The following is a 14,800-nucleotide window of genomic DNA, read 5'->3' on the forward strand; positions in this document are numbered from 1 at the left end:
GAGAAAAGTAGATCCGGCAAAAATGTTATTGATGCAGGTATCAAAGAAATTTTTCGACCAATCAGAAGCGCCGATATCTCATCAAACGAATAAATATTAAATGATAGTATAGTCGCAATAATGTAAATAGTTTCAACACTATCACGGAACCCCCTTTTTCATGTCGTTAACAAGTGTCTCAAATTGATGAGAAAATACAAAGACTTTAGCATTAAACCTCATTGAAATATTGCAATAGTTTGTATATCTTTGCTTACATATAAAGACAACTGTATTAGATTTAAAAAAAAACTACAAAGTTCTATATCGTCTTGCGGAAGGGATAAATCACTGTTGAAAAGGAATTTCAAAAAGAGTAACTTGAGTCAGTGTGGTTTTCGGAGGGAGTAGCATAGACAAAAAAGTCAATGTTGCTCATTCAATCTTGGTTATACAGTACAGACCACACACAGAGCAGACCCCAAACAGATATCCCCTGCAACTCAAATATAATACCAACAGATGGATGATTACCAGTAAAATATGTATATTAACAAAACGGCTTTTGTCATTTTAACACCATTTTATCATCAACAAAAAGTCATGTAGCAAATTAGTAGAAAGATTAAAGGCAGTATACAATCCAATTACCAAATCAGTTATTGTGTGAATGAAAAAAAAATGAAAATTACAATGATTTTAAGTACCATTGCTTACCTCGTATCCAAGTTCAGATTTCAATTTATTTGAACCGATACCTAATTAAAATGTATAAAGATAAACGATCTAATAGGTTTTTCTAAATTTACATTAACAATGCAGTTGTTGTTGGGAAAAACATTTACCATGCATAAGATAAATAATGTACTTACACATTCGCTTAGTAAGAGTTTCAAAATCGCAGTTGACTTACACTTGTATTTGCGAAGACTATGAAATAATGTTGCACAATGCTTCAAGGCAACGATGCTGTTCTCGATCTAAAAATAAAAACATCTCATTTTTTAACTTTTTCTGGTATTTTCTATATAGTGGGTACACAAGTTGGGGCACCAAGTAGGTATCTGAATATTTAAGAGTAAATAAAGAATATTAGCAAAACAAGAGATATGTTTTCGATCCAATACAGTGTTCTTGACTAACTTTAAAGAAAAAAAAATCAACAAGTCAAAATTAATTTCAAACTATTTTTAAGAGTTCACACAATACCATCCGTGTAATCAGCGATCCCCCAGAGACCTTTGCGTCTAGGGTAAAACGAAACCAGTGGTTTGAAAAAGCATCCAAATATGGGGATATTTTTAACGATACAAAGAATTTTCTGGCCGAGAACACACATAGTATTTTACGCTCAGGGTTTGATAATATAATCGCGTGACTAAAAAGGGGTCTGTTTTCTTCTCTCTTTTTTAATATAAATACATAGTTGACAACCTAGTAAACCCGACTTAAGATCATTTCATTTCGTTGATGATATACCGGGTATTGTGATTATATATCTATTTATTTCATGTAAAGTATATGATATACACTCTAACATGAATGCTGTATTTGGTACATGAACCCCTATAAATCCAATTTAAATTAAATAGCAGAAGTTTTAGGCTTTATTTGCATTTTTTATGGGTCTTCTGTGTCAAAGTGTCAAAAGATTGCGTTAAGAACACGGATGTTTAAAACCAAAAACACCCTGATTTTTTCGCTGATGGGAAACGTCGATGGTCTAACCTGAGATGCATTCAGTTTTTAAAAGACATCAAACAATAGTATTTGTTTAGTATCTTGTCTAAATTAAATATCAAGTGTAATTATAATAAAAATGCACTGTATGTCAATAAATTTTCATTTTAATGGTAAAAAATTATCATAACAATGCTAGCATACTTTTAAAATGACAGCTTAAGTTTTAAAAAATATCAAAAGTATCGATATTTTAACATTACCACCGGTGTTACCTCTCCTGGTTTTGACGACATCAAAGAAACCAAGGAAAATAACCCATTTCATTGATAATGATTGTTATGGTGGAATACCCTAAGCTCATTTGACGCTGAGAATTGCGCAGGATATGTATGAACCAATAGTATTACTATGTTCCAGTTGTCGTAATATGACCTATTTGCCGCTTTGTGAACTATAATATTTTATTATACCTCAATATGAATAATATTCTAATACCTCGTCATCTCATTGGTCAAGAGAGTCACGCGGCAGGGCAAAACATCAATCTCCTGAGGAATAATATTATATTCAACCTCCACGGAATCTAGGATTTTTCATTTCAAATATACGATATAGACAAATGTGATGAAACAAAAATATGAAACCAACTAAAGTCTGGTTATGATATAAAATAAATAGGATATATTAAAAATCAAAACGTTTTAAGTTTCAGAGAATGAAAAATTAACATTACTTATTGTCGAATTTTGTATAATCATATGTTGTACAGTAAATATGGAGATTTATTATCCAGAAAAACATCAGAATTCCCCTACGGCGAAGTCCTCGGGAAGTATGATTTTTCTTGGGGTAATAAATTTTCATATTTCCCTTCACCATCATGCAATTATTGCATAATGTTCCTTTAAAAACTCTATATCATGAATACATCTAAGATAATTGTATACTAGAAGAAAGTGATTTGGATAGTAAGTGAATGGTTTCAGCAGTTAACTGTAAATTGATGTCAATTCTAGTACATTGCACTTTTTCTTAATCAATTAGGGTTGGTGATTTGAAGAAAATTTTAAAATTGCATACTATAGAGTTTTTTTTCTCACTGTTTTTTTTCTTCATTTTCTTATAATTTAGTCTTCTTGCATGATATCTTGCATGCAAAAAATGTCTGTTGAATTAACCACAGACTTGGAAAGAAAAATAGACGAATACAGTCATCTTGTGTTGTATACAAAACTAATGTGGCTTTAAGTATCTTAACTAATGTCATTTTTTTTCATGTCTTTAATCAATAAACCTGGCTCTATCTATGAGATGCTACAATATCTTCCCATATCTTCTTTCCTGATTCTTTGTTCCATCTGGGTTATTGGAACTGGTCTATGCCCATTGTCTAGAGCGTTGACACCATGTGCCCTTGTAACTTCTCTTCTGAGGAGGTGCTTTTTCGATCCAAACGTTCATTAATATAATCTGTTAAAAGAAAATGTAGTTTTGATAGCATATCATCAAGAGAAGTCAACATTCTGCAATAAAATTAGTCAACTTGCACCTGCAGCTGGCGGTTTGTTTGACTTCAACTTCTTAGGCAACTCCTTCACTTTAGGTAATTAAACACTATAAATCAAATTGTCATTTTGATTTTTTTGCTTGCTGCCTGGTTATACGTTTTTCATTAAAATGAAGAGAAACTCAATGTGAATTATTTAAAATGTGAAGGGTTTCAATGTTTATAAAATTGATTCACGCTAGTAGAATAAAGAATACTTCGGTATTGCTTAACCTTGCTTCCATCTGCATGGAAATAGTGCATATTTATAGGTCTCCAGTCCCGAAGTCTTATCTGCTGAAGATATTTTCCAATTGTCTGTCTACAGAAGTCGGCCCTTGAATACTTTCTCCAGCTCCTTGTAAGTCTCAAAACTTAGTAATAATAATATCATTGTAATGTTAGGTGCAAGCCTCATGTTCACCCTTTTCCACTCCATCTCTTTACAAGTGAAATTGAAATACAAGCTACTTGTAAATGAAAATCTATTTTTATATGAGTTAGATTTATGACTAAACAGACGTATTATCAATAAAAAAAAATTGAGTACTAGTATACAATGTTTTTCATTTTATAATACAAGAATTAATTAATAATTGTAAAAACCTGTAGTATTAAGACTAAAGTGTTCAATACATGCATGTTTAAAAGTATTTCATTCTTTTTTTCTGCTTACTAGAAGTACATTCTAATTCTAATTCTAGAAGTCATTTTTTAAATATCAGATCAAAAACAAGTGCTCCTTATAATTATGCATTGTTTTTATATATTAAGTATAATATGTGCATATCCTGTATTATGGGCCAATGCCGGCCAATATATAATAATTACATCATATGGAATCAACTTTCACCTAAATGACATTTAATGCAAACAATTAATACTGATAAGAAAGAAATTATCTTAGTTATTTCAGAATTTATAAACAAACTCATCTCAGTTATATTTTAACTAAATACTGTTATGATTTGGTAGCAATTAAAATATGACAAATATCTCAAATACAATCACGTAGTTCACAAACAAATTTAAAATAAGTGTCCCTAAAATCGAAAATTGGATCAACTTACAATAAAATTAAATGTAGTTGAGATATTGTTGAGACGCATTGTACATGTACCCTTGTTTTTATCGCTGTGATATACATGTAGAGTTGTTTGTATTATATTCATATTTCAGTGCAAGTTCATAAAACTGATAGATGTTCGATGTCATATTTTAGAAATCCAGTCCAAGGTAAAATGTTAGATAACTTATGGTCATTATTTAGATATTGTTGATCTTTGGTAACGAATTGTGTATTCAAGGTGGTCTCTATTGAAGGACGATTAACGTGTTACATTTTCTTTGATTACAAATTATTATTAGGACCAAGCACTTGGGTAATTAATTGATATCAAATGAATCATGTACGTGGTCACTGTTTAAGTTAAGAAATAAGAAATTAGAAATTTTGGCAGCGAGTTGGTTTTATGAAGATTGGGAAACAATCAGATGGACCACTTGCGGTTAAGTCACATGGGTACTAAGCAATTTAACAGGTAGTGAAAACAGGTTCTGTGTAATAAAATAGCCAAACGCCGTTTTATTTTATTTCTTATTTCTTATTTCAATTATAAAACTATAGAACTTGTTTTCTTTTAAGGTACATTTATGTAACTCAAGTCATCTTAGCGTCAGTACTATTATTTGCAAGTTAACGCAGCTAAACTGCAATATTGTCTGACTTAATATATCATTAGTCATTTATTAGTTTTTTAGAATATTTTGTTAAATTGATTGAATTATTGTTATTAGGTAGTTTCTTTCTTATTATTAAAATTATAAATCTACATGACTTGTTTTATAAGCCGATAAGTTTATGACACAGTGGTTTAAAACAAAAAGGACAAATCCCCTCTGACAACCAAGAGTCCCTCGCAAACCCACTAATTTTTCATATAACAGTTGCTTGAGCTGATAGAGGCGACAAATGGACTTAGATATAATGTAAAATATGCTCTGTCATATATTTCATGATTTTCATCCTGCATTGTGTTCCTTGTCTACATCTATATCATCGTCACAGAGTTTATAATGATTTAAGTCCAAAACCAGAAATGCATACATTCTAATATTGTTAACAAAGGAATTATTTCATTTATAAATGTCTTAATTGAATTACTTGTTTGCATTGTTGAATTACAAGAGAATTCAATTTTGATGAGAACACACTGTATCCAACGTCATAGACTAGGGTTTAAAAGTAATAAGTAATGTATTTCTCGTTATCGTTTGACAATAATCGGGTTGGAACCAATCGCCAAAATGGAATATAATATTCTGTCTTGGATATAATACCCAAATTGGGGTATATTTAGAGTGCAAAGATTAGAAATGACTGATGGAGTAATTTTTGTGATTAATCCGCATCAGTATACATCAAATATAACTACATTTGGCAATTTTTCTGTAAACCAATGAACGACTAAATTCGAATGTGTGTAAGTAAACGCCGATTTATTCATGAACTAAATAGTGTATTTAGGATATTATGGGAACGTGGTGTCCATACGATCCACTTATATCAGGTCATCAACAAGATGTTTCACAAACGTCCATGAACGTTTGGAAATACTATCGAATAATTTTTTCCATTTACTTCTAAACTTGAAAACAATACCTCACAATTATTACCTCTGTAAGGCGCAAGTAGAGAGTTTTTGCCAAGGGGTTTAAACTTTCAAACATTTCCGGGATGGGATGGGGGGGTCCGGAAGTTAATTGCCCCCCATCAATTTCTCGACTGTATGACATTTTGCGGATGTGTAATCAACAGATAGTTAATATACAGAATTTATACTACAATCACATATATCGCATAAGACATTATTATTAATAAAAGAAACTTTCAACAAGGATTTCCTGGTCTGTGTTAATGTTATTGGCTGAATCCAGATTTTATATTTACAATGCACTTTTATATGCTTCAATGAATGGAGAAATGAAGTCATCTGATATAAATTCAAATCAAAATCTTTCATTGGGGTTTTATTTATTAATTTCATTGTTTTCATTATCTGATATCTTTTATGTAAGAAAGAAAATGCAAAGAGAAGAAGCAATCTTATTATAAACATATTTTAAAACAAAATAATACAGATGCCATGGCATAAAACCACACAAAAATACCCCCAAAAAGCAACTAAAAAATTGACATATGAATCTATGATTTACTTCTAAAACAAATATATTGGAATCATCAATACATAGGTGGAAATATCGTATTGTGTATTGGCGAACTGTGACGAACTGCATGTACAATCATCGTGTATTGAAGGGTTTTTCGAGCTGGTACACGTAAAGAACTGGAATCCATTTCCTTCATGTTGCTGATTTGTAGAGTTTGATATTTAAGATGGAATTCCTTTTGTTACCATTAACCCGACCCGAATTTGTTAATATTGGGCCTGTCCCAGAACAGATAAGATGTGTTTTTAAAAAAAAGGGCCGGGCGAAATAGAAAAGTCGTCTATCCTATCAGAGTCTCCGAACTGATGAATAAATTAACTTTTCCAAAATGTAATTGACAAATTGTATTCTTGAACAAAATTTTACGCTGTTTATATAGATTCGGAATCGTTCAAGTATGGGTTTGCTGAAATGGTTGATATATGCAGGCGAGATTCTTCAATGGTTGCGTAATGTGGGCTGTCTAGCTCATCCCTACAAACAGATAAACATGTAGACTCAAGTTAGATATGATTACATGTATGTCTGTTATTTACATTCACTGTGTATTTTTCTTCATTGATTTTTTTATGGGTTCCTTTTAAAGGAAAATAAACATATTTTTTTTAAAAACGTATATTTGTGTCTTCAACTAATATAATCGTTTTTGCAAATTATAATATCACAAAAAATAATTTTAAATCAATTTACTGATCGATGTACTTTAAAGTTACCAGTTTGACTACAATTATATATGAATTAATTGTACATACACATAGAGAGAAGAAGCGGTGCCATCAATTTCTAGGTAACTGTGTGAGTTAGGTTCAGGCTCCTGTGGTCTATTGTATGGTAGACCTATGTAGCAGAAAAGAACCATTTTCACAAAATATCGCAGTCAAGAAATCGTGCATCAATGTGCTAAATTTAAAAGCTTATCATCCACATCGCTTATCTAATTAAACTGCAACTATATCGATGTTGATAAAACATTTAAACAATTTGATTGTAGAGAATTCTAAAAATAGATGACTGTAGCTAAAATTCAACTTTTTCATAAGTTTAATTCCTTAAAGGTGTCTACCATATATTCATCTTTAGGTTTTGAACTCAATGTGAAAAAGGACACCCCACACCAACTGGCTGGGGAAAAAATCATTAAAAAGTTTACCTCCGGTTGTCATGATCGGGTCTTCGTATGTTGGATAGCCCTGGTGTTTTTGTCTAAAAGTTTAACATAAAACGTCATTCGATTTCTGATGGTTTGGTTTTTTCGCCTGTAGGCTTGCGTATACATGTATGATACTAGTGTTTGTAATGAATGTCTTGCTTATGTACATGTATTTTGCTTCCAAGGTAGAACTTGACATTTAATGTTCTTGAAATAGAATCCTTCACTAATTAGAAAGAGGAGAGGAGGGTGGGAGGGGATGATTGTGATGTAAAAAATATAGTGTTTTTCTCTTGTAAACATTGTATTCATGAACAAAACAAGTAATTATTCCATCGTATTTTGAGTAGTCTTTTTGGAATATTCTGATTCTTTGAATACCAAATTTTGTAGTTTCGTTGTTGAGTTGAGGATAATTTATTTAATAATATGGCGCGTATGGTATCAAAGAATTATTGTCCGCAAATTTATGTGTCGTAGAAATTGTGATTTCACTAGATCCACAAACAATGGTGTCCACAAATATTATTGAAATCACAGTTAGTGTCCTTACCTTTTGTACAGCCAGCAACCGATGAGAAAGACTCCAAACGCCAATGAAATGATTGAAATCGTTACAGCTAACGGTAACCATACTATTACAACCGATGCTGTAAATACACAGAGTTAATATTTACATATAAATGCATTAAATGTGTCATTAGTACGTTGATTACTGAAGCAGCCCTTACACCTGTATATTTAAGCCAAAAAAGTACGATAATGTTTTAAAATAATTCATACGGTCATTGAAAAAACATCAGTAGACCATCGAACATTTCAATCACAACCAAAACAAGTAGCATTAATTTAAGCATTCGGATGAAATTTAATTCAATTCTTTTATTCACTCAAGACCAGTTCACTGGTATTTGAGGTTCAAAATCAGTATATAAAAATGTACACAAACACAGTCAAGGGTCACATGTACAGTAGAAGTAAAGTTTACAATACAATAGGTTGTTAAGGTTGGTTTCTGGAAGTACAGACTTTGAAAATTTTCTTAATAAATACGAAATATTGACAAGTATTTTAGTTTTTTTCTACATTAAAAGTATTCATAAGCTCTTTAAATTTTATAATATTTGGGTTTTCATAATATCTCTTGGACAAAAACAGTTTTCTATCGTTTACAAATTGTGCACATTCTAAAATATAATGAATTCATCACTATTACTATTAGAGTCACACATTGTACATTTTCTTAATTTTTTTCAATATGAAACATCAGATTTTAAATTCTTTTTATCGACCACTTTGATTCGTAAGTAATGTAATTTTGTGTAATTTTTTGAAATATGAATCATCATATTTAGAGGATAGGTAGAATGATACCAAACAAAAGTGATAAACGCACTTTAATTCCATGTACAGTTTATTCTATATTTATATTGTGAACAAGTATGCATGAATAAAGTAAGAAATGTAACGACTTACTTGATAACGTTGTCACTATGACATCAGGTGCCGCAGTAGGAGTGGAATTCCCTCTTTGGGTGAAACATCTCCCACTGTTTTGTTGACAAGGAACCCCTACCGGACAAACACATTTCAAGCTGCAGTACAAGCCATAAAACCCAGTCACACAGCCGTAAGTACACCCGTTAGGACCACACGGTTGTAGACAGTTCGAACACTCTTTCACACTCGTCGTGTTCGAATCATCCGAGCCGCAAAGCAGGCCCGTGTACCCAGCTTTACACCCGTCCCGACAGAACAAAGTAGTTGGTGAACAGCTCCCGTCTCCTCCACATGTACCCGGGCATTTGTCTTGGCACAAGAGACCCGCGTACCCAGATAGGCAACCCGTTTTACAGATTCCGTTTGATTTGTAGCATGTTCCGTTCCCGCCACATTTTCCACAGCTTATACTGCAGTCTGATCCGTAGTAGTTCCCGGGACACTCCGAGTCATAAAGACCTACAACCATGGAATTAAGTTTTTTAACATGGCTGAATAGTTATGGTCATTTTTAGGCTATACGTACCTCCTTGTCCAGAAGAGCTTTAAAGGAAATGTTAAAATCTTAACGCTAAATTATTGGTATTTTCCTGTACTAAATGTTAGATTATGGCCAAAATTATAATATGCCAAAGTTTAAGGTAGATCTGATGGTTAACTTACTGACCACCAAGCCTCCTTAAGTAGACGGAGTGGTCAACAAGTTATTACTCGAACTTTCCCGCACTTTAGGCACAAAATATCGATTCTACTATTTTCATATAGTATAGTATAGGGCGCATGCAGCTACACTGTAACACAACATATTTTCTCTCTTCAGTGTATTAATACTTTCAACAACACCAAAACTTGGGTAATATGCGGACTTCGTGGTTCAAATTGACAATTATTTATAGTCTTTCCTGATATACATGTGTTTTTTTTAAATATATTGGATTTCCATTAACTTTGTACCTTATAGTTTTCACAAAAAAACTGGTTATAAAAATATTGAAACGTTACAAAGGTGTTAGATTCACTGTGTTGAACTTTGAAAAAAGAATTGATATTTAAAAAAAACATACCCTGAATGGCTTGGCAGTGAAGCGCCAACAAAATCAAAGCAGTAATCATCACGCGACACTGTTAATAAACTTCTTAGTCTCGGTGTAAATTATCATTTTAAAAATGTATTATTTATTAGTCCTCATTTCCGGCCAAAGCGGATTTTAGATATATTGTATTCAGATGTACTTTACAATACTAGTATGATTGAAAACAAAGCGACAATTGATGACTGGCTGAATCAGTAGATTGGTCGTACTAGATTGGAGATCGGGGCTCAAAGAGGGACTGATTCACAGGCAGTTGTTCCGGTGTTAAAGGTTCACCCTATATAGTAATATTACAGGATGAACTTTTATTTGAAACAAGTGCCTGTGGACTGATTTGATTCATCTTGAGTAAATGCCTGTTTTTATTTAGTTTTGTTAACTTTCACCATTCAAAACATAAAAGAAATGAACAAACAACAAACTCATAGAAAAAGGGAAAGACATTGAACAAATAACAAAACCATAGAAAAAAGAGAATGACAAAAATAGATATATTCTTACGCAGTAATTTTAGATAAAACTGGAAAAAAATTCAATTCAAAAATAAAACAAATGAAATAATGATAAAAAAAAAACATAAAGAAAACTCGTTTTAGGCACTAGAAGAGTAAGTGAAAGTTTTGTTAAAAGTAAGTTATCTCTTTTTTTTTATCATTCATATTTTAAGATCGTCTCTTAAGGATATGAACTGAAGTATTGCAATTGAATTGAAGAGTTTGACTCACCACGACTTTTTTCTTAGCTCAAGTTTATTTTTTTTCTAAATTACTTGTTCCATTGTGGAGTTGTACATGTATATATGTACATGTATAAATGACAAACATTTTTTTAATTAGTATATAAGTGATGGTACTCATGTAGCATTATAGGTAAGTCTTATGGTAATACATGTTTATATAAATAATGTCTGTTTGGGGGGGGGGGGGGGTATTTAACAAATCAAATTGACAACACCGAAAAGACAATTGACAACCGACGCGAAGCGGAGGTTAACAATGGTTCACGAGGGGTTTTAATTTCAACTTTTGAGCTCCCAAACATACTCTATTTATTTTATTATATTTAATGTCTTCTTTTTAAAGAAAATTTAACTGCTTTTAATTTTTTAAATAATTCTTCAACAAATAAGCTTGAATTTAATTATGAATCGTAAGCGCATTATTTACACGCATGTAAAAATTTGTTGTGTTACTCGAACGTTGCCAAGTGTGTTGTCAACGCTGAGGGTAATAGAACGGACCATAAACTGAGTCTCAACCAATCAGATTTCAGTATTTGACATGAAAGTATGATAAATTTGATTTTTGGAGAGAGTTTTCATTGGTTCTGCCTATTACCCAATCCATTTGAATTTTCAACTAAATATGTTTAAATTATGTATAATGTCTTTAAAAGACGTCAATTATGAAAATAATGATCTTGTCAATTGAATTATCTTAACAAAACTAAAGAGATCAATATCTTGACAGATTATTTTACGAAATTTAAATCTGTGCAAGGTATAATCGGAATTTTCTCATATTTATCCATTTTTTTTTCATGATGATTGATTTTTATGAATGTACATGAAGCATCTATTGAACATAAAGGAAATGCAAATATGCTATATAATTTTTTATCAAACCCAGTTTTGCAATGTCGACCTTCTATATTTTAAAAAATAGAATACTGTATTATCTAAACAATATATATTTTTAATGTTCATAAAAATAGCATCGAAAGATTGCAAAACACGCGCATAACAGCGTCAGAAGGTTAATGAATTGCTAGTAAGCAATGGCCGTTATCTTCATGATCAAATCCCGTGTAAACCATCAAAGAAAGCAATTTTTTGGTAGACAGCAAAAAAAAGGATCAGATAACATAGCATGACCCATGTTTGTATAATGTTGTCTTAATAGTATACTCAAAGAAAAGCCATGTTTGCAGAAAGAATATATAGCTATAGGAGGAGGTATTATTTTTAAAATGTTGAAATATTTTATTTTACCTCATTGCTCTTCTTTACTTAAAACTATCAACTGAAATTTTATATGAAAATATGTGACATAATCAAAATGTTTTCCATACAGAATTCTGTTTCATAAATCAATTTTTTATGCTAATGGTGATTGATAAGGGGCGATTTCAGTCAGACCAAATTGAGTTCGATCTCATTATAGTCGAACTATGACAACCTCAGTTTGTGATCGAAATCGCCAGAGTAAACCTTAACAAGGGAAATACTTGGAAGGTGGCCTGGATACCTTTAGGTTATTTGTTAAAATTCAAAAAAATAACCGTTTAAAGATTTGCGTATTGCAAAATATTTGGCAATAAAGTGCACTTTATAAAATGCATTCTTAGAACAGTAAAAGACGTTACAAAGCGTTAAAAAAGTCCGATATCTAATATCCGTATATTATGTTTATCGTTTTAACCTATCGGGTCATGGTGTTAGTCATCCAAAAAGGTGATAGAAATAATACATATGTACGTGTATGATGTCATAGTCAATTCGTAATGGTATTGTTAATTTTGAAGAAAGTACGTCACAAAATGGAGGAGTCTCTTATATACCTGCTAAAGTACAGATTTAGCGCGGCGTTCATTTATGCTTATCGAAGCATCTTGATGCAGCATCTGACACAGAGATCAATATTGAAAACGAAATGGTATTGTCTTTTGCTTTAAATCTTATTTGTTTTTACCATCTGTTACCAAGGTATGGGGAAATCCCTGTCTTAAGCATTTAGCATTTCAACAATCAAACCACCAGAATCGGTGTCGGTTTGCTTGTGGGAGTATGAGAGATGGTGCGTTTTTTTAAATCGTTTTCTTGTCTGTATAAGTAATGTTATATAGAAATTCACAGCAATTTTTAAATCAAAGCATCTATATCTTACTCAATCCTGCGCGCCAATTATTTTGTTAATTTTGGGAATATCCGCTTCCTATCCTGGTTATCTTTCTGTGATTGATTTCACGTGCGTGTAATCTTTAAAGGTATGTCAGACTTATTACCTCAAGTTCTGTGTGTTTCCTTAGGAAATGATATTAATGATAACAGTGATAATCTGTTCATATCTTGTCAAAGTCGTGTTTGTTTCACACTGATACATTTACCGTGGTAATACATAACTAAGGTCATAAATATTGCACAGCTATTTTTTAAAAAAAAAATTATTCTTAACCACTATTGAAATGATTTCTTTCAAAAGTTGTTTTATTTCAATAGTGGTTGTAACAGTGCATGTATATACTTGTACTTAGTCCAATGTCCGAGATTTGAAAAATTGATATCAAAATTATACAATTTAAATGTACACAAATCAGCATATATATCGAAATCGATTTTTTTTTCATTCACACGTGTATTGATATGTGTATGAAGGAATTAGCGTCGTGATTCCTTGTGGGAGTTATTTTTCTTACCAGAGGGTCGTACTTTAAACTTGTCAAGAATGATTGAGTACGTTCTTCAGTCCATCTTTATTTACATAATATCCATCTATTATCGGATTTTGCTCAAGACATTTCTTTAGATTTGATCCCGGTTTATAGTAAAAAAAAAATGCAGACTACTACAGAATAAATTTGGTGATTAAGGGAAATAACTCGATCTCACGTAAAACGAAATTCCTTGTAATTCAGTTGTTTGACATTCATTTTATATACATGTATAGACGTGGGTTACATGTACTGTACATATATCCGAAGCTGTTTGATTCTACGATCAAGGAAATGAATAGGAATGCTTGTGTTCAAATATTGATAACTGAAACACTTTGACCACGATAGGTACATGTAGTTCGTAGTAAAATAATTAATCTTAATCATTATTTCATCATTCCAATGTTTATTTTTTTTACTTGGACAGTCATGGCGACTTCTCGTGAAACTAATTAATTGTACACTAAAACAGATTTATTGTTGCTATTGTCATCACCTCCACTTAATTAACTTTTTTGTTGGGGGGGGGGGGTTGTTTGTTATTTCGTGTGTGTTTGTTTCATTTGGGTAGAGGGTTATGTAGATTATCTAAAATTTTCTAAAGATGTATTTTCATTATGCACATGTATATCGCTATATACATGTTTGTATTAGAAAAGACACTAATTGAAATATTTGTCTAATTTTCAGTACGAAGACCACGTTAAACCGAAACTAATTAAATGTAAACGTATACTACAATACCTGTAGAACATTATTTTAATCGGATGTCTTTGTTTTAGAGTGGTTCTAATAGTCAAATATCCAAATTTTTATCGTATACCAACTACTTTCCTATATATCCCTAACCAAATCAGAATATCTTAATGATGTCGTGTAAGATAATTAAGACTCTTCTAGCATGGAAATTGTCTTATTTGCGATTCTTTGAATATATTTAAGCTAAATATAATTGTATAATATTAAAAATGTCTGATATTTACAAAAGTCCTATATTTGAGGCCAAATCGTTTATCAAGTGCGCTATTCCTCTTTTGTCTTCACACGATTAAAACAAATAAAATCATCAAGGTAAATAACGAAAATCTCATATATCTTACTTTTCTATATTTGTCGCGTCTAATCTCTTCAGAAGAAAAAAGATTAATGTGATTTGAAATCAATTGCAACTTCTCCAGTTTTTTT

At 31.5% G+C, this 14,800-nt stretch overlaps 2 protein-coding genes across 2 annotated transcripts in view; both read right to left on the bottom strand.

The window, feature by feature from the left end:
• The window catches only part of LOC128163320 (uncharacterized), a 100,422-nt gene extending 99,482 nt beyond the window's left edge, over positions 1–940 (bottom strand). Inside the window, exons 1-2 of the mRNA XM_052826887.1 lie at positions 852–940; positions 697–737 (exon numbers count right to left, since the gene is read on the bottom strand). The gene's annotated coding sequence lies outside the window, so the exon portion shown is untranslated. The remainder of the gene's footprint in view (positions 1–696; positions 738–851) is intronic.
• A 5,472-nt stretch (positions 941–6,412) lies between these two features.
• Positions 6,413–10,285, bottom strand: LOC128163859 (scavenger receptor class F member 2-like). The gene is made up of 6 exons (XM_052827531.1): positions 10,154–10,285; positions 9,066–9,548; positions 8,143–8,239; positions 7,590–7,642; positions 7,192–7,276; positions 6,413–6,913 (listed from the first exon to the last, which is right to left on the bottom strand). The coding sequence occupies exons 1-6, from the start codon at positions 10,200–10,202 to the stop codon at positions 6,811–6,813; spliced, it is 870 nt and encodes a 289-aa protein (XP_052683491.1). The 5' UTR covers positions 10,203–10,285; the 3' UTR covers positions 6,413–6,810.
• Between the last annotated feature and the right edge of the window lie 4,515 nt (positions 10,286–14,800).

This window comes from Crassostrea angulata, chromosome 9, assembly GCF_025612915.1.
Source record: "Crassostrea angulata isolate pt1a10 chromosome 9, ASM2561291v2, whole genome shotgun sequence".
Taxonomy (NCBI): domain Eukaryota; kingdom Metazoa; phylum Mollusca; class Bivalvia; order Ostreida; family Ostreidae; genus Magallana; species Magallana angulata.